Source organism: Acanthopagrus latus, chromosome 8 (assembly GCF_904848185.1).
Source record: "Acanthopagrus latus isolate v.2019 chromosome 8, fAcaLat1.1, whole genome shotgun sequence".
NCBI lineage: Eukaryota > Metazoa > Chordata > Actinopteri > Spariformes > Sparidae > Acanthopagrus > Acanthopagrus latus.
Genome location: NC_051046.1, coordinates 28,079,636 through 28,099,190, shown reverse-complemented (window position 1 = coordinate 28,099,190; position 19,555 = coordinate 28,079,636). Strand labels below are relative to the sequence as shown.

Below are 19,555 nucleotides of genomic sequence, written 5' to 3'. Positions count from 1 at the left end.
TTTTTTTAGGAACTGTGCTATGAGTTAGCATCGGATCAAGTCGTGTCGACCTTTATTGTGAAGTGCAGTTGTTGACTCGGAACTACTAAATACATTGAGGGAAGAGAAGAAGAAGACGAGCTACGGACCCTCTGCGGAGCTTTCACCTGTCCCTTTTCAGTTAGCATGGAAGTGAACACACTAGTGTAGGGCAACTGTATGCAGAGCCTGGAAACACAAATACTAAGTTAGGTTAGTAGCTTTAGCTGCGTGTTTTAAATGTAACGACACCAACGTGCGTACGATTTAGCGTTGTAGCAACAGCTTCTAGTCACCTTGGAATGGGCGCGCATGTTTTGAGGCACCTGCATGCCCCATCGGCGGTGTCTGACATACTGGAAGGAAGTTTGCTGATGACAGGAAAGCGAGACGCAACTGTTAATGTTAATGTTAATGTGTTCACCCACATCTCGGAATTACTAAAATGTATTTATGAAGTGTTTGGCGTTTGCCGTTTGGCAATGGCGCCCTTTGTCGACTGGAAATGTAGCATTACCATTAGTGCTATGAATGATGCTGGGATTACATTAACGTTACATAACAGTGTGTCTTTCATTTCTCAACTATTAAGTTAAGCGTGATTGACAAGAAAATCGTAAGATATCCAAACCTTCCAAAACCACACGTTGATGGAGGTACGCAACATGACCAAAGATGTTCAGATGCTCTGTCGGTAATGGGTTGGTTGGTTTGGGCTGGGCCTCTATTTGTAAGTAAAGGCAAAACAATAATATATCTAGTCCGGGCCAAAGGTCGATATACACTTAGTAACTCAAGTTGGCAGTCTTGAGCTCAAGTGACTTCTACAGCTTTAATTTTTCTGTGATGTAGTGTGATGTACTATATTGTTACAAGAAACATTCATCAGGTTTATAGTGAATTATTATTAAAGGTCTTCTGTAAACGTGACCAAATCTGCTAGGTCAAAAATAAACAATAATAATTATACTATTTGGTTAAATGTCCCATGGCCATTTTCATTTGAATTGCGTGCTTTTGATTGCATCAGCAAGCTTCTGGCACTCTTCTGGCTGAATTTTTAACCACTCTTCTTGACCGAATTCAAAATTCACCTAAATTTGTTGGGTTCCTAGCACAGACCTGTTTCTTCAGCACCGTCCATGTGATGGGGTTCAAGTCAGGACTTTGGAAAGACCATTACAAAACCTAAATTCCAGCCTGATTTAGCTATTCTTCTACCACTTTTGAGGTGTGTTTGGGATTATGTGTTGGCCTGTTAAAGTCGGATGGCTTTAATGAGCCCATTCAAGTATTAATCATAGTATACCTAAAATCATGAGTCAGAAGACTGGGTCTTGGGTGCAGTTGGGTGTTCCAACAGGACAATGATCCAAAACACAAAAGTGGTAAAGGAATGGCCAAATCTGGCTAGAATTGAGGACAAAGTAGTGTGTGTTCCACTCTTTCCATCACAGAAAATTTCAAGCTGTAGAAATCACTGGAACTCAAGACTACTGTGATATACAGTATATGTTCTTTACAAGTTTAAGTAAACTTTTGACCACAACTGTATACATTTTTTAACAGTGTAATTCAAACAACTGCTTGATGAAGGTCTTCGCCTGTTTCAACATGTCAGTGCAATTATGCATAAAGCTATGTCTGTAAAAAGAAAAGGTCCAATGTGCAAGAAGTAAGCTGGCCTGCATAATGGTCTGAATATCCATGATGAGCTGAATGCTCTTTTGGCTGAATGGAAGAAATCCCTACAAATGGCTTCCAAAATCAAGCATTGGGTCTTCATGAACTAACTGTCTTTTTTTACAATTTTCCCACAGTACTGTACATCACCCTACTGACGTGTGACGCATCATCCCAGCTGGAACTCAACCATGAATACAAAACCATGTATGTCTTTGCTCCTGTTCTCTAAGACAGGATTCAGACTTTGTGCATCCAAAGCCCCTGGCTGCGGCCTCAGACCCTTAACAGCAGTGACTTCCACTTGTCTTCCTCTGATCTCCCCCCACCAACTTGTACCCTGCAGTCACTCTTACTACAGCAATGTCAAGGTGCGCTCTTATCTTCAGTACATGAAACGCAAGATTATACCTTCGCCCACTCCTCCATACAGTCATGTGTGCCAGGTGGGCGATCCAGTGCTGCGTTCACATGCGGCAGCTGTGGACCCTGCAGCTATAGCAGGCCCAGAGATTCAACAAGTCATCAAGACTATGGTGAAAGTGATGCGGAAACTGGAGTGTGTGGGACTAAGCGCACCTCAGATTGGAGTACCACTCCGTATTCTAGCATTGGAATATCCAAAGAAGATGTTGGAAGAGAGTTCGCCTGAATCAAGGAAGGCCCGTGGTCTTTCCACCCAACCTCTGAGGATCTTTATCAACCCCAAGCTGACAGTCCTGGATAGACAAACTGTGCTCTTTCAGGAGGCTTGTGAGAGCCTCACAGGCTTCTCTGCTACAGTTCCACGCTACCTGTCTGTGGAAGTATCTGGTACGCATGTTATGGCTTAATCCTTTGTTCCTATACAGAAGTGCCTTTAGATTTGGGTTAAATCAAATACTACTGAGACTAAGCCTTTTCAAGTTAGAAAAGTCTGAATAATTTTTTGTGTGTTTTTGTAATCATTCTTATAGAGAAGTACATTTACTCAAGTGTGGACTTATGTACTTTATTCCCTAACTGCTACTGTATACTCACACCATATTGTTGAGGCAAATATTGTACCCCACTACATTTACTTGATAACTTCTGTTGCTAGCTATGTTGCAGATCTGCATCAGAGCCAATACGCCAGTAAGGAATTTTTAAATCGATTTCATCAGTATTCATCAGCATTTAAAAAAAAAACACTGATTCCTATAAGCAGGTTAATGTTGAATATCTGATCCAATAGTCTGTCAGGTTGATAATCAGTTGACCCATATTATACAGTATGTACATATCAATGTATGTGTAATCTACTTTTACTTGTACTTTTGATGCTTAAGTACATTTATTGCCAAAAAATTTAACTTAAAACAGAAATAGACAACCCTTTAAATCCCCTTCATTGTGTTTTCCTGTGGTATCACTGTTGGTGCCACTGTCTCAAAGACAGTGTTTGCAACATGGCCACCGTAAGGAGCCCTGCTACTGTCAAAAGCAAAAACAACTGTGAGAATCCCAGTAAGACCTAGAAACCCAGATCTTACTGCTATGAAAAGGCAAAGTAAAACACTTGTATTAATAAGTTTGTTGCAGTTCTAACAGTTCTACTTAAGTTAATACCAAAGATTGTTCAATTTGGACAGTGTTACATTTCAAAAAAGAAGTAAAAACATTGAAATTATGAATTTAGTCCAGCTTTCACCAACAAAAAATAATGTTTTGATTAAAATCAACATTTTAATTACATATATAATCCAACTATCTTTATTTTATCTGCCTTGAAAAATCCAAATTCATCAACCTCTAACTTGAATACTTCTACTAGAACTGTTGATATGTGTGTAAGCTTCACTTCTACCAGTAATATTTCAACACAATGTCCTTACTTTTAATCTTTAATCAAGTATAAGTTGTTATTATCAATGTTATTGGGCACATTTTTTAGCAGTTGCTTATTCATTCCTGTGTATCTTTCCCATCACTCTACCTTTTCACCCCACAGGTCTGAATGAAAATGGTGAAGATGTCACATGGCAGGCCAGTGGGTGGCCAGCTCGTATCCTCCAGCATGAGATGGATCACCTAGATGGGGTCCTCTACATCGACCGTATGGATAGCAAGACCTTCATTAACATCAACTGGCAGGTGTTCAATGAATAGTAGATCCTCAGGACAGACTAAGAACTTTGTCACGAGAATCTGTAAAAAAAAAAAACTGGTTATCTGGATCATCAATAACCATCTGTATTGGAAATCCTTCAAGGCAATTGAAGTGTTTTTGTGACTGATAGAAACTTCATGTTTGATAAATAAAGAGGTAGATATGGTCATGATGAAATGAGTGAATCACATGTACAACCTTTGTCTGGCGTCAGTACAATTTAAAAAGTACTGCTGTGGACAGATTTAGGTTACTGGGGGAGCCAAGGTTTTTACCAAATTTTCTCAAAGGTGTTAAAAGTAAAACATCTTTCAAAATTCTCAACATCTTAGCAGTCAATTTGGTCAAAACTGGTACACAATGGTGTAGTAGTATGGTCCCTTTCACTTGCCCCCAGGGTTCATGTTTCTGCATGTCGATCTCCATGACTGCACATGCTCATGACCATTTGTTTCTTTTTATGTTATTAAAATGGTTATTATAATGTTTTTGTATATCTTTTTTTATGCTTTTGGGGGCAAGATATTTTCAAAATACCAAATCTGTGTAAATGTATAATACTAAATGAAAAGTATTGGAAACTGGACTTGGGTCAAATAGCAACTGATTAGATTTGGATTTAATCCATCTGATGAAAAGCGTGTAACTTCATTCCAAATTAGATGATTTTCAGAATTAGAAATTGAAGGATTATTCAAGTTGTTTTTGGCCTTCGTGGCTTTATTTCACAGGACAGCTCAGAGAGGTGACATGAGGTGGGATGTGAGACTTGAAACTTGGGTCCTCTGTACATGGGGGTGCTTTACCAACTGAGATAACCAGCACCCCGGGAATGTTCCCTTCTATGTTCATAAATTATCCCACTACTGTTCAGTCGTTTTATAATGATAACAAGCTAACAAGTTACTGAACCCTAACTGGTGCAGTGAGTGGCATATTCTGTGTTTGTGGAAAAGATGATCTGGTTAAAATTGGGTTGTGAACTGAAGGATAGTGGTGAACCATCATCTTTGAGGAAGAAATGTGGTCAGAAAAAAATCTTAACGATCGTGATTGGAGACCACTTAAAAGTTTGGTGAAAACAAATGGTAATAAATCAACAGTAGAGCTATTGGCTATGTTTAATAGTGAAAGTAAGCATTTCCACATGCACAATGTGAAGAGAACTCAAGTGATCGGGATTAAACAGCTTTGTAGCCCTAAGAAAACCACTTACCAGTGAGGCTAATCGGGGGAAAAAAGCTTCAATTTGCTATGGAGCTTAATAAAAAAAGTTGATGTGGTCTGATGAGTCCAGATGTAACCTGTTCCAGAGTGATGTCTACTGTACAAGCCTCTGGGGGCAGTGTTAAGATCTGGGGTTGATTCAGTTGGTCAGGTCTAGGGTCAGCAACATTATGTGCCCAGAAATGAGGTCAGCTGACTACCTGAATATACTGAACGACCAGGTTTTTCCATCAGTGGATTTTTTTCTTCCCTGATGGCACAGGCACATTCAAGATGACGATGCTATGATTCATTATGCTTAAACTGTGAAAAAGTGGTTCAGAGAGCATGAGACATCATTTTCACACATAGATTGGCCACCAAAGTATCCAGACCTCAACCCTATTCTATTGAGAATCTTTTGGGTGTACTAGAGAAGATTTTAGGCAGCGGCTTGACTCTCCCATCATCAAAACAAGATCTTGGAGAAAAATTAATGCAACTCTGGACGAAAATAAATGTGACATTGCAGGAGCTTATCTCTATACACCAAACTGAGGAATTTGGGGTTTTAGACTACCAGCTGGACAAAGCAAGCAATTTAGGCAAGTAAATTTAGCCACAAGAAATTGTAATGGACATTTATTATTTTATATTTTTTCAAACAAACACACTATCGATTGTACAATAACATGATCAGCAGATGAATTAATAATAATTATTTTGCGGTGAGAGTCACATACATAACTGAGGCTGCATGGCACAAAAACTTGTGGAATATTCCAAATAGGGCTTGATCAGTGATTCTGTAGATCATTTTTACTTCAGGCAGGCAGCAAAAACACATAAAAACACCTCCTTGTGCTTCACACTTAATTACATTTAAGTGGCATAAGTGCACAAATGTGATCACAACTTCAATTTTGAACACACTATTTAAAAAAATGCTGATAATGGTAAATATGGGCACTTGCAGAATATTAGTACAGAGTGATGCATGTCTCAGAAAGAGGAGCAGATTAGAAGAAAAAATAGTGTACTGAATTCTGGACCCAGTACGCAGATATATAAGGCACAGTGATTTTCCTAGTTGTGCCGTAACTTAGCAGTACTTTTTCAATAAAAATCACACAGAGGATGACTGGTCAAAGGTTTGGCCACAGACACATTCAAGAGGACTTCTATACCAACAATCCCGACAATACTCCTTTCCGCAATACCTGCACAGAACCAGAGGCTTTCTGGAACATGCCCTCCCACATGAGCACACCCCTAGTGACTTGATCTCGTGGTAACTTTTACAGATGTCAATCTCTTTGCAGGAACCAGAGTGCAAGACACTGCACCGGAGACACAGCACCTGAGGGTCCGGCCAGCGAAGGTCACAGCACTCATGGTAGGTGATTGGATGAATGGATGGGGTTATTGCTTTAGGGTCATCGCACAGAGTTAAGGAGGACATTGCAGCACTGCTGCTAGTGAGAGCTGGTGATCCACCCATCTGACTGACTCTGAGGCTCTCACCCTGCAGTGACACAGCTCTCTGTTCTCCCATCTTCTCATTCGTATTGTTGGGGACTACAACACAGTGATTCTCCTGGCATTGCTGAAGTGAGGCACAGGTGATATCATGCAAGGTGTTGCACTGAACACAGTGTCTAAGACAAATAGGAGAAGACTGGAGACAGCTGCAAAAATGGCTGACGTCAGCCTGGATCTTGTCAAGCCCCATTGCCTCTACCTGCAGACTGGAAGACTGCGAGTCTCCCATGTCAAACGTTGTCTCTTCAGAAGGATGTTTGCCTTGCTTCATGCTAGCTGAGGAGCTTCTGGTAGTGTCTGATGCCAGTGGTGACGTCTTCATCAGCTGGCACTTGAGTGTAGAGGTGCGAATGTCATCTCTGGTGGTCAGAGGGTTGTGTGAAGAGGACAGAGAAGTCACTCCATTGCTTTGTGTTTTGACAGCAGGAGCTAATGCACTGCTGTGAGTCACCCAGGTCAAAGAGCGAGGATTCTCGTTGTCAGTGACATCCGTCTCCCTTTGCCCCCCATTAAGCTGCTCGTCTGTGTACAGATCAACATCCAGTTCACCGTCAAACTGCTTCATCGATGGCTGATTGACTTCCAACATCTTCTTGGTGTTGTCCAGTGCGACCTGTTCAGATAAATGGACAAAACATCAGAAACAGTTCAATTGCATTTACTATTCACTACAATTAGATCTTTCTTATGTATTTAAGGTGGTGTTGGCCTCAGTGTTAAACCTAAATCCTTTCTCATGATGACTGAAAGGTTTGCAGAACAGTGAGGATCTTAAGTATGGAGAGATGGCACCGAGAATTTCAAACAATAGTCAGTGGGAAAAGGCTTTTGTTGAGGGAACCAGTCTGATCTTCAGTTGTGTCCATCATTAACCCCTTTCCAACTTAACATTTTGCAAAAGTGGCATTGTGTGTTTCATTCATGAAATACAAAACAATGTGAATGCTGTTGTGTCACATTTAGTGTATATTGTAACCAACAGACATAAAACTAAAACAGTGTGTGATCATATCAATTACATGATCGACTTTTTTTTTTTTTTTTAATTGTGCACTCGGCGCTGTGCTTGCATGACCTAAAATAGGGCTGTGATGCTTGTTGTAGTTCTTGTTGCAGACATATACACATATATACATACATATATATACACATACATACATACATACATACGTACATACACACACCCACATGCATGCATACAGTACATTACGTGCATGTATACAGTAAATTACTTTTTGACTGACTCGCAAGTTACATTGAATAGGTTAGAGGAATAAGCACAAAAGAGAACAGCAACCAACCTCCAGAAAAATGTTGATATAGTCAGTATTTTAAATACAGCCTGATTGACTAACTGATTTGCCTTCATCCCAGGCTGACATACCTGTAGTCTGTTTCCTCTCTGCCTCTCCCTCACCACATTCAGCTCCCACTGGGCATCACCAACATGCTTCCCCAGAGCCTTCAGAAGGAGACAACACTCACAGCGGGCCAGGAAGAAGGCACATGACAAGCGAAGGAGGTCGTCCAAAGAGCCAGGACTGACTCTGGGTGACTGGAGGTGAAGCTGCTCATGTCGGGAGGAGCTGAGCTGGTATCCGAGCAGGCTGAACAGCTTCTCAATCTGTGGCATCGACAGCACTGGTTTGACATAGTGGGTGAATATACCGGAGTACATCTGGGACACAAAGGACAAGAACAGAAAATTGATAAAAATGGGAAATACATCACGTTTTTACCATATTTAAAGTCTAACGACTTTGTCCAAACTGACACTCAACTGTTCAATCAATAAGAGAGTACATTATATTAACAGAGTTAGTGGGACATTGTGGGTAATAATCTGAAGTAAAATTTAATCTACACAAATTAAAACCAAAAATGTTATAAAATAATCCACTGTTCCAGCTTTTTTAACCAACCTTGACAACTTTGTACTCCTCCCGCCAGGGGCCAAGGTAGAGATTCAAGGCCGCTTGCTCCACAACCTCGAAGGCTTTAGCCAGCCCTTGAAGGCCTCCTCTGGCTTTCACTTTCCCAGTGCTGGCTGCTGTTGTTTCTGCTGCTGCTTCTAGTGACTCTTCCATCACCCTCAGTGGATCCAGACCCAGGCAGTGCATCTCCTGAGCATCTCCATTCCGCAACAGCCCCTCCACTTGCTTCCACAGGTCCTCATCTCTACACACCAAGTTGGAGCCTTGTCTCAGAATTTGCTGCTCCAAACTGCAATCATAGGCAGTCACAAGTTCCCTCTGCCTGGAGATGCTCATCTCTCTCAATCAGCTGAGAAGGAGACAAACAGCAGATTGAAAGGAGGGATGGAATGTGGCCTTGTTCTGGGTTGATAATAACTGTACTGTAGTATTGAGCAACAATTACAACAACTTGGAACTGGAATTTTTAAATATTACATGTACACGTGTGTGCTGCTGTGTCTATGTTGCTGGTGCCAGTGAGCGGACTGCCCGCGGTACTTTTCCCTTAAAACACACTGGGCCATTTGGCTGACAGCTGTGTCTCTGGGATATGCAGAGCAGACAGGCAGAGTGTCTGCAGGGAGGGCTGGCCTTCTATATAAACTCAGCATTAGCGACTTGGTTTCAGCAAGCCAGCTGCTCCTGGAGGGGCAGCCAGTCCTTCAGACACGCAACCTGTCCACTCTCTCTCTCGCCAGTAGGAGGAACTGTAATAGCCAATGAGTGTAGTGTGTTTTGTGGGGAAACTACAGGTGACAATCCCGTAATAAGCGCCGCTGTGAAGCAAAGCACCAGAGGATACACCTTCGGCACCCTGTCGATCATGCACAGATGCAGAAATTAAGGTTACAGCGTGTGTAATGTATAGGGGCAGGAGCTGTGCTTGGTGTCTGCCTCAGTAACCATTAGCTGTTTCTCTGTTATCAGAATAAATTCTGTTAACCTGACTATGGCCTGAGTGTTGTCTCTACTGACCCGAACCGAACAAGAGGGTTACATTCACAGACGCAAAAATTAAGCATACAAAGAAAAGAACACTGTGCCTACCTACTATGGAGGAGGCTTGGTTATGTTCTGGGTCTGCTTTGCATCTTGCACAGGGTGACCAGGGTACAATGAAAACTCAACTATCAAGGCATCTTGGAGCGAAATGTGGTGCCCAGTGTCAGAAAGCCTGGTCTCAGTCGCAGGTCATGGGTCCTCCAACAGGATAATGACCCAAAAAACATGGCTAAAAACACCCAAGAATTGCTAAGAACAAAACATTGAACTATTCTGAAGTGGCGTTCTATGAGCCCTGATCGAAATCCTACTGAACATCTGTGGAAGGAGCGGAAACATGCAGTCTGGAGAAGGCACCCTTCAAAACTGAGACAGCTGAAGCAGTTTGACCATGAGAAGTAGGCCAAAATACCTGTCAACCGGTGCTTAAGTCTCTTTAAGTAGTAAGTATTAAGTTCAGGGTTCCATCATTTTTGTCCAGGCCAGTTTCATTAGTTTGTTTTTTTTAAATGATTAAAAAGCAATGTCTGATTTTCATTAGTAAATTTTCTGTATTTTTATGTATTATTACTTTTGTCAGATTCAAGTTATTTCAGAGCCAAGTGTGGGTTTTTCTTTCTTCAAGGGAACCAACAATCTTGTCCAGGAGTGTATATAATCTTGGGTGCCCGCAGCCTTACCCAAATTCCTAAATAAACAAAAACAAAACAAACTACTAATTCTGCTATCGATAATGCATTGAACGTCATCACTACACTAAGTAACTAATACGCTAACATTTGAGCATACTTTGAGAATACTTTGTATTTTCAAGATTTAATATCAGTAGTTTTACTTGAATTGAGTCATACTTCATTAATATAACTGTACTCTTACTTGAGTACAGACGACACACTTTGCTCCACTGTTAAAAACAGCACCACTGTTAGCAATGATCGATTTCCAGAGTAAACACGACCATATAGTCACAACTGAAAGTGAAACTATCGTCATCTCTTGGCCTAAACATATGAAAGAAGGAAAATAACATCCTACCCTAATGCGCACATTAACCAACACGGTTATGATATTAAATTAGAGTGCTGTCATATACTGGCTGTCCGTGTGTGATATCAGTCTGAGAAAACAACTGTTGTCGCCGGTAAACAAGTTTAATGTTAGCATTAGCTTAAACCACCTCCCCATGGACTAGCTAGTTTTGCTAGGTTTCTAGTTGCTGTATTTGCAGTTATTTCGGGTTGTTTTTTTTTTTTTTTTTACGGCGACAACTTCACACCCCATTTCTCTACTGGAACTCACTGGCTTTTTAAAAATATTTTTTACTACAGATGTGGGAACAAAAGTCACTATAAAAGTCTTGTGGGCGTATGATTTTTTATTTTTTTTAAAAAAAATCTATTTAGAATACAATCCACCGACCAACAAGTGCCAACTTTTACAATTGAGCCAGGCTGTTCTGTGCCTCGGAAAGACAGGAAGTAACAGCAAACATTCTCAGAAAAAGTTCGATTTCGAAGATAAATAAACGGTTGTGTTACATCGAACATACGCCGATATAAAGGACGACTGTCATTACTTTAGACTATGTTGTCGTTTGGATTTAAGTGTCATGATATTTTGCCGAAGTATTAAATAGTTCGATTTATGAATGGCGTCTCACTGCAGTAGACATTACCAATGTCTGAGCTAAGCTAACGTTATCTCGTCGCTTCAACTGGAAGTTTGAACAAAATATAAGCTTTGGTGGCACACGGGATACACAGAAAAACTCACCTGTGCCTGGCACTTTTTCACTGTTTATCAATCAATCATGTAGGACATATCGGGTCACACAGCCGTCCCCTGAAGCCGATAGCTGCCCGACTGTCCACTATAAGGTAAACATTGTCACGTGGCACGGATTTCCCCAGCCTCAGACGGGTGCGCGTGGTACTAGTGTGGGGACAGGCCGCAGAAGCGGAGTGCTGCTGTGGAAAGATGAATTTAAAGTCAAAATACTGGATACAATGACAACATAAACTAGATTACGGGAAAATAATCTGGAAAATAGACATTAAGTTGCGATATGAATCGCTTAAGATGACCTATTTGTCTGTGTTGAGTTCATAACTAGTCTTCTCAATTGTTGCCGGCGTATCATCCACTAGGTGGCGGCGTACTACTTCGACGGCCCCTTTCGACCGATTGCCATGCCATCACCCACCCATCACTATCACACACAGCCAGAGAAAGAGTGAGAGTGTGCGTGCGTGCGTGCGTGCGTGCATGTGTGTCTATGTCATAAGTTGAGGACAGTGGTCTTTTGCTGACTGACGGGCGTGTCTTTAGTGACACTGGGAGAGGGGCGTTACTGTGGCCCCTGAGTTCAGTTTAAAACATGCGGGCTGGCTGGGTCTGCACCATCGCTTTCATCGTGCTCAAGAGTGTCACCTTCCACCCGTCAGCAGCCCTGTGCAGCGGCAGCAAGCATGTCAAACTCGGACAGGGTTGTGTTAGTTTTAGGAGGAGCGGGGACAGTGGGCTCCGGCGTAGTTAAAGCACTGCTGGACAAAGGTAAGCTGCCGGGGACACAAATAAAACCCCTGTCTTCTTCTGAGAGGACATATACAGGAAATATTGCCTATGGTGATTATTTGAAGCAGAGAAAGATATTATATTTCCTATATTATATTTCCTGTTAATGCCGATTTCCAAAATAATGCAGTTAGTGTTACAGTTGTATGCACATGTGTCTGTCTCGCGAATTTCACGCACGTGGAATTCCATAATCACAAGCTGCAGAGGAGGCTGTTTGAGTGAGTTTTATGTGTATTTCAAAATTCAGGACTCTCATCTGTCTTTGAATTCCTGAATGACTGTTATTTAATCCGCGTCTGCGTGCCTCAACTTTCCCGTTTAGCGCCGCATCTGTCACATATCGCCTCAGTGACAGATCCAGTAATCTATTCGGCCCAAATCGAAAGAACGCTGCTTCACACACACCGGTGCTCATCGTTGCGGTCGAAATGTGTTCTTGCTGAAATGATCCTGTCAGAAAACAATGACATCATCAATGGTTTTGGCTGCACGCACTGTGATAAACCAACTGTTCCGTTCTGTCTAATGATAATGTCATAGAAATTATATTTTGAAGCGGCAGCAGTTGTTTAGAGCTATGAAAGCTTAACTGAATCTCTAACCAAGATCGTGAAGTTTACAGTGTCAAATAATAATCAGAGGAAATCATTCATGCCGGATCAAAGGTTTGATCAACAAGTGGTGAACTGATGTGAGCTGCTCTGTGCAACAGCCCATCATCAGCTTATTTTAAATAGTTGCGTTTGTTGCTATCTTCAGCCCTGTTTCAGTCCCACCGCTGAAATCTGCTGTCTCTGTATCTGCATAAAGCAGTGACAGAGACAGTAGATGACATGGTGATGAGAGTGCACTGATTTTGGATCTCTTTGCATATGTAGCTTTGCTGTTTGAACTAAATCAAGAGTTAACTTTTGCTACTTTGATGCTGCTTTTGTCTTTCTGCATGGTAGATTAATGTTGTATCTGATCTGGTGTGTGTGTGTGTGTGTGTGTGTGTGTGTGTGTGTGTGTGTGTGTGTGTGTGTGTGTGTGTGTGTGCAGGTTTCAGAGTCGCAGTCATCTCCAGGGATAGCAGTCGGCTGGACAGACTCCGATCATTCGTGTCTGCCTCCACAAAGGATAACCTCACCACCGTAGAGGGGAATGTGGGTAAGCCAGGTTCCTCCCTGATGATATTTGAAGCTACTGTGTATTCAGGAATTTGCCTCAAGTGAGAGGCTTTACTATTTAATGCTGCCCATGTGGGAGAGTGGTCTGGCTAGCGCTGTTTAATAATTATTTTCATTAGTCATTAATCTGTTGATTATTTCACAGTTTATTGACAAATCGATATCTAATCTGTAAAATGGTAAAAAAAAAAAAAAAAAAAAAGTCCAAAAAGACTCTTGATCTTCTGTTATAAATGAGAAAAAAAAGCAGCAAATCTTCAAATTAAAGAAGCTGAAACCAGCTAATGTTCTTTTTTTAAAAAGAAAAGAAAAGAAAAGAAAAGAAAGAAAGAAAGAAATCATTGAAACTATTAATCAATTATCAAAAAAATAAAAAAAAATGTGAAATTGGTCACCACAATTTCCCGGAGCACAAAGTGTCATCCTCAAATTGCTTATTTTTTCCAACCAGCAATCCAAAAAGACTCTTAATCTTCTGTTATAAATGAGAAAAAAAGCAGCAAATCCTCAAATTTAAGAAGCTGAAGCCAGCTAATGTTCATTTAAAAAAAAAAAAAAAAAGAAATCATTGAAACAATTAATCAATTATCAAAATAGATTAATTGTCTTTTGATGAATTATTTAATCGACTAATTGTCTCAGCTATAGGAATAGCGATATACAGAATCAAGGCTGTCTTGAAAAGTATCTCTGGCAGTCTAGTAGAGGCTCATTACACAGGGACAAATGTGATGGATACATAAAGATGAGTTTGCTCTTATGAGAGCTTTACCCATGCTAGCATCATTGTGAAGCTGTTCTTCAGCACAGTTGTGCATTGAGCCAAATGCAAACGTTAGAAAGCTAACATGCTCACATTGATAATGTAATATAGATATCTAGCAGGTATGATATCCACCATGTTCACCATCTAAGTTTAATTTGTTTCTATGTTAGTGTTTGTTAGACAGCTCTTAACACACTGCAGCTGAGGCTGGGGGAAAAGACAACAGCTCTGCAGGTATTTGGTCAGAAATCAAATTACCAATGTTAACATGATTTGGCAGATATTTCACTGGATCGATGAAAACTTTGACCTGCTGATGGCACTACATGAAAAATCAGGGGAGCAGAAAAAGTGCTGGACTAATCATCTGAACAAATGTTGCTGAGCACCACAGCGCTTCAAATTATATTGACAGAAGATAGCAGCTTCAAGTAAATACTCAACATCAGCCATTAAAGCCCTGTTTCATTCGAATCACAGTCGCACATTTAAGCCTCAAAGTCTTTCCTCTTGTGAACTCTTCTCTCTGTTCCAGGCTCAGAAGAGGGAGCAGAGCAGGCAAAGCAGGCTCTGCTGAAGGTGGTGGGGAAGGTGACAGACATCGTCTCATCCCTGGGCTTCAGCTGGTGGCAGGGCGGACCCCCACACACTCAGACTCTCAAAGACCTACACTGGGTGAGCGCACACACACAAACCAGCCATCAGCTAGACTAGTAAATAAGATTGCCAGTTTTGAACAAATAATGAATTTCTCTTTGCATTCGATTACGTATGTATATACATTTTGTTCCTCTTAGTGGCATTTATGGAGGATTGTCTTTACAAAAATGAAAATAAAAAGAAGACATGAACTGTTTTGCCTGCATATTATATATTTAATTTCCTGTCAACTCTACAGGTAATCGAGACATTACTATTCAGCACATTTGTGTCATGGAAGACCTTCTTCCCCCTCGTGAGGGACGACTCCAGCTGTACCTACACCTTCATAACAGGTGACCTTACTCATTTATCTCTATTAGCTGCAAAGCCTCTGTCAGATGTGGTGTTGGCTGTGCGTGTCTACATGTGAGCATAACTGAAATGCTGGTCTTCTACACACAGAAGTGTTGGGGTATTATGCAACATTTATAGGGGATTTAGGCTACATTTGACTATGCTAGTAGTTCCTTAGCTGATTCCAAGCTGGGTATCCTACATGTATAGTTCCGATGTTGAACACTTGCTGTGCAGTGCCTGGCTTTCTTTTGTAGCTCTGCGCTTACTCACATTGTGTTCCTCTTGCTAATGAAGTTAGCTGGCAAGCTTTGTGCCACAGCTGCTTGTCCTAGTGCTTGGGTACCAACGCTACTGTGGAGAGAAGTCCTGTGGGCCTGCTTCAGGAGAGACCAGGAGGGAGGAGGTCTGGCAGGGGCCTCCGGAGAAAGAGCTCAGTGGGCAGGGGGCCAGTGGGAGAAGAGACAGAACAAAGACAGGGGATGGAGTTTAATAACCTGGTCAGGGGGAGTCAGTCCTATTGATTTTCACATGTGCATCTGTTGATCCCAACAGGCTAGGCACAGCAATAATTAGAAGAATAACTGCCATTATAGTTTGGGCTTTGTGCTAAAGGTAAGCAAGCAGGAAACATGATTTGTTAAAGCTGTTTTCATTTTCTTTCTCTTTTTGGCCACTTGGGGTCAGTAAGACAACCCCTACATTATTTTACAATTACCTTACAAAGTCAGTTTAGCAACTGTGTTATCAAACTGTTGCATGTTCACACATCCGACAGGCACAGAGAAGAGCTAAATAGTTCAGAGTGCTGAGGCAACCTGTAGTCAGGTAATAATTCTCTGTCCCCTATAGCAAAATTGTACCAGATGCGTTCATCAAGCCCACATACTGTGTGGAATGACAGCACTTAGGTGAAACTAGAAGAAGCCCAAATCATGGCCAGAGCCAGCCAACCAAAATTCAAATTTTCTGAGGCCCAGATTTGGACCAATGACTGGTGTTTCATTCAGTGAGGTAAAAGGTACCCAATATTCATTCTTAAGTAGTGTAAGGATATAAGGCTAAAATATGACTTTGGTAAAATGAAAAGTCAGCCAGAATAGTACTTGAGTAAAAGTTCAAAGCATTTAAAATTATTTAGTAAATTAAGTCAAGTAAATTACACTCATATTTACATGTAGGTTTTACTGGGAGTAAAGTGATTATCAGCCTGGCCATTATCACATTAGATTATTTTTTTTTTTTTCTGTGCTACAGGAGGAGCAGGTGAGAAGTTGCTGATGCCTGGTACAGGCTTCCTGACAGTTGGAGCTGCCAGCACCCTGGCCTTCTGCCAGGTGCTACGAGAGGAGTACCCTGAAGTGCCCTGTAAACTCAACCAGGTGAGACTTTAATGGGATAACACAACAATTAACAAAGCACTGAAGTGGATATAGAATTTCTACCCGACCTCAGTCTCAAAGGGTCTGACCTGCTCACTCTATTCCCCCTGCATAACATGAGATAACAAAAGAAATGCCTCAGTTAGAGCCAAGATTCAGGGTTTTTTCAAACGGAGGAGTTTTGAATGAAAAATCTAGATTGTGATTAATTTGATGATTGCTAACTAGACAATTGGACAACTCATCACTTTGATTTGCTAACCATCCCATTATAACTAAAATACATCTTCAGGACATGTCTTTTCATACAACGAGAAGACACTTCAAGGTCCAACGAAAAATGTAATTGTTTTTTTTTCCACACATATATGTTCTTTGTTCTCCTTTAAGATAAGATTATAAGGGAGTAGATGTATAATTTATATCTTTTGGTTTCATGATAAATATATTTTATGATATTACCCCAACCAGCTTTTCCCCTCCTTTCTCAAATACAGTATTATCACATTTAAATTATAATACATTTAACACGTTATTTTTACCTATAAAAAACAGATGACTAGACGTGATTTCAACAGGGCGTCAATAGTGTGACGGTGAATCAGCAGGTCTTGGTGAAAGACGCACACAAGGGTTGGTTTTTCTCTCTACATCAACAAGCTCTTAGAAAAGAATCCTGAAACAAGACACCATATAACTTTATTATCCACCACTCATGCAGTTCATTTCTGTAGACAGTCTGCTCTGCCATGGTGACTGTCACCATGTCAAACTGACATAGTGGTGAACGGTTAATCAAACATAAACTTCCTCTGTAACCCCATAGTGTTCCTCATTCATGCCATTCAAGCATCATTTGCTTATATCCTAAATGTAAGTCTGTCCCTTGGCATTGTTGCTTCTCTCTAACCTTCTCTTGCATGTATCCTACATCTTAATCTCCTGTCTTCCTTTATTGATTTGACCTGGCAGTTGAAGATCAACACAGGTGTGGCTGCTCCAGAGCGCATGGCACCGGGTTACCTGAACCACTTGGACCTAGGAGAGGCTGTTGCCACCCTTGTGGAAAGACCAAACACCTCCCACACCGTCTTTACTGTCAACTGCCCTGCAGACTTAAAAACTGTCCTTCTGGAGAGGAACCTTTAGACTTGGAGACCCTTCCTCCAGCCCTGCTTTGTTGTGACAGGGATACATCTATACTTCTGCCCCTGCTCTTGCTGAACACTCCAGAAACACATTAACAGTGTCTTTGGTTCATTTGTATTCTCCTCCCACAACCCCAGTCATGCACAGCTTTACATGAATTGGTTGTTTCATATAATATTGTATATTTTGCTGTCTGTTCTCAGATTGTTAGCAAGTGTTTCCTCTGCATGTGTTGTTGTATGATGCGTATAAAACAGATTTGTAATTCAGGCCTTTTCATAGTGGCCTGCTTCAGTACAAAAATATTATCATTATCACTATCATTACTGCTTTCTTCATCATCAGAAGACATGATATCCATTATAACATAGCGAGGTTAGCCAAGTTCCCTTAACGCCATCTGGGAGGCATTGCTAGAAAGGACAGGCTCTTTCAAAAACTACCTGGCACCTTTTGTTGTTACCATCTCTCAACAACTAACTACAAACAGTAAGATCAGATCAAGAGAAGGAGAGCGCTACCATCAGTGGAGCCATTTTGTAAATCAAACTCTTACTGGAGTCAGTAGTTTTCCATCGATAAAAGCCTTCGGTGATGTTCTTTGCTTTTTCAATAAAATATTCTCTAGTTCTGATATACCTGATGCAATAGCCTGTGGCCAGTCTCTGCACATAGTGGGTGTGATATCAAGATTGTCATTTTAAGAAAAATTATCAAAATTGTTGAAGACGGCACCCCAACTTCCCCGGTCGTGTGGATGGATCCAGTGAGCACTTCGTTTAAAGCACACTGACCCTTAAAGATAGAAACCATGGCTTAAAATTGGCATGGCACAGTTACGAAAACTTCAGGACCTGAATGTGGCTGAACACCATAGCATGGCCCATTTTTGTAGAGCTTTGATTCGATCAAAATGAGTAAAGCTTAAATATGCATTGTTTTGCTTTCAAATTCCAATAAATAATATATGTTCTACATTTTGGATCCTGTGTGTTGATCGAAATACTTAAATAACAAAATACTGCAGTGTAATTGTCTCTATGGGACTATTGTGGCACACAATGAAAACAATGTCATAATAATACTAATAATAAGTAGGTTGATATTTGGGTCGGGGTGGATTTGACACATTTACAAGCCTCTTAGTGTGACTCTCCATCCCGTCCACAACCACAGACCCCCTATAGACCCCTTTATGTGTGTTCCATTATTTGGGGCAGCGCATCCCTTAGATAAACAGCATAGGAGGTAGGGGGGCCCAGTAAACTGCATTATCAGAGAAAGCATTGTTGTCTTGTATTCTGTCCTGTAATCTGCATGTTAATGAATCTACAACATGTGTTAATCATGCCAGTAAAGATGCTTGTTGTAAGGAGGTGGGCTACATGTGGTTCCTGGTGACAAGCATTACTGGGATTGGAAAAGAAAGAGGAGCAGGGAAAGCAAGAGTAGTAGAGGGGTTGGTGGGGGCGGGGAGTGTAGTCAGTCATAGTTTTTGTTATGAACTTGACGGCTGACAGCTCATCTAGGCCAAATTATAATTAAACTGAAAGGGAGAGTCCATCGGGCCTCATTTTCTCCTCCTCTGTCTCCCTCCCTTTCTCTGAAAAGGACAGAAATGGTCAAACACACCCACACCAAAGGCCATGATCACCCTCTGACCATGACTCATCTCATTCTAATAGGAAAAGAAAACTGGCTTTGTGTAAGGGGCCACAGTCTTCTATATTAGACTCGAGGGTCAGTCCGAATGGAAACCTGGGTGAAAAGATTTAATGAGTTGACAGGAAATTGGGTAAAACACTGGATTTGATGTTGGTACAGAAGAGAAGTACGGGGGGGGGGGTGTAATTTATCATTAGCAATGTTATGAACCACTTTTACGGAAATATCCTGTTAACTTTCTGATCCGCTGACTTTTATTCTAGCGCCACCATGTGGTTGAGTTTATTGTGGCA

General features: G+C 41.1%; 3 protein-coding genes across 7 annotated transcripts; 2 read left to right on the top strand and 1 right to left on the bottom strand.

Moving 5' to 3' along the window:
• Positions 1-75: 75 nt before the first annotated feature.
• On the top strand, positions 76-8,136 carry pdf (peptide deformylase, mitochondrial). 3 transcript variants are annotated; one of them, XM_037106322.1, is made up of 6 exons: positions 93-231; positions 611-674; positions 1,839-2,514; positions 3,674-3,816; positions 6,361-6,434; positions 8,007-8,136. In XM_037106322.1, exons 3-5 carry the CDS (start codon positions 1,893-1,895, stop codon positions 6,400-6,402), a joined length of 807 nt encoding a protein of 268 aa, XP_036962217.1. In that variant the 5' UTR covers positions 93-231; positions 611-674; positions 1,839-1,892; the 3' UTR covers positions 6,403-6,434; positions 8,007-8,136. The 3 variants fall into 3 exon arrangements, with proteins under 3 accessions (XP_036962216.1, XP_036962218.1, XP_036962217.1); XM_037106321.1 differs by lacking the exon at positions 611-674 and having other exon boundaries at positions 76-231; XM_037106323.1 differs by lacking the exons at positions 611-674; positions 6,361-6,434; positions 8,007-8,136 and having other exon boundaries at positions 77-231; positions 3,674-4,418.
• Positions 5,665-11,477, bottom strand: spata2l (spermatogenesis associated 2-like). 3 transcript variants are annotated; one of them, XM_037106317.1, is made up of 4 exons: positions 11,332-11,477; positions 8,503-8,863; positions 7,965-8,258; positions 5,665-7,193 (listed from the first exon to the last, which is right to left on the bottom strand). In XM_037106317.1, the coding sequence occupies exons 2-4, from the start codon at positions 8,848-8,850 to the stop codon at positions 6,165-6,167; spliced, it is 1,671 nt and encodes a 556-aa protein (XP_036962212.1). In that variant the 5' UTR covers positions 8,851-8,863; positions 11,332-11,477; the 3' UTR covers positions 5,665-6,164. The 3 variants fall into 3 exon arrangements, with proteins under 3 accessions (XP_036962212.1, XP_036962214.1, XP_036962213.1); XM_037106319.1 differs by lacking the exon at positions 11,332-11,477 and adding an exon at positions 9,604-9,959; XM_037106318.1 differs by lacking the exon at positions 11,332-11,477 and having other exon boundaries at positions 8,503-8,882.
• A 152-nt stretch (positions 11,478-11,629) lies between these two features.
• si:dkey-238o13.4 (uncharacterized protein LOC560780 homolog) lies at positions 11,630-18,972 on the top strand. The gene is made up of 6 exons (XM_037106324.1): positions 11,630-12,111; positions 13,177-13,284; positions 14,606-14,745; positions 14,969-15,065; positions 16,324-16,448; positions 17,421-18,972. The coding sequence occupies exons 1-6, from the start codon at positions 12,027-12,029 to the stop codon at positions 17,595-17,597; spliced, it is 732 nt and encodes a 243-aa protein (XP_036962219.1). The 5' UTR covers positions 11,630-12,026; the 3' UTR covers positions 17,598-18,972.
• Positions 18,973-19,555: the final 583 nt, after the last annotated feature.

Coding starts and splice junctions, on each gene's coding strand:
- pdf (XM_037106321.1), top strand. CDS start 1,893: ATGAATACAAAACCATGTATGTCTTTGCTCCTGTTCTCTAAGACAGGA. Junction 2,515..3,673: donor CCTGTCTGTGGAAGTATCTG/GTACGCATGTTA, acceptor TTCACCCCACAG/GTCTGAATGAAAATGGTGAA. Junction 3,817..6,360: donor TCATTAACATCAACTGGCAG/GTGTTCAATGAA, acceptor ATCTCTTTGCAG/GAACCAGAGTGCAAGACACT.
- spata2l (XM_037106317.1), bottom strand. CDS start 8,850: ATGAGCATCTCCAGGCAGAGGGAACTTGTGACTGCCTATGATTGCAGT. Junction 8,259..8,502: donor AGGAGTACAAAGTTGTCAAG/GTTGGTTAAAAA, acceptor TTTGTGTCCCAG/ATGTACTCCGGTATATTCAC. Junction 7,194..7,964: donor AGAGAGGAAACAGACTACAG/GTATGTCAGCCT, acceptor TTATCTGAACAG/GTCGCACTGGACAACACCAA.
- si:dkey-238o13.4 (XM_037106324.1), top strand. CDS start 12,027: ATGTCAAACTCGGACAGGGTTGTGTTAGTTTTAGGAGGAGCGGGGACA. Junction 12,112..13,176: donor TAAAGCACTGCTGGACAAAG/GTAAGCTGCCGG, acceptor GTGTGTGTGCAG/GTTTCAGAGTCGCAGTCATC. Junction 13,285..14,605: donor CACCGTAGAGGGGAATGTGG/GTAAGCCAGGTT, acceptor TCTCTGTTCCAG/GCTCAGAAGAGGGAGCAGAG.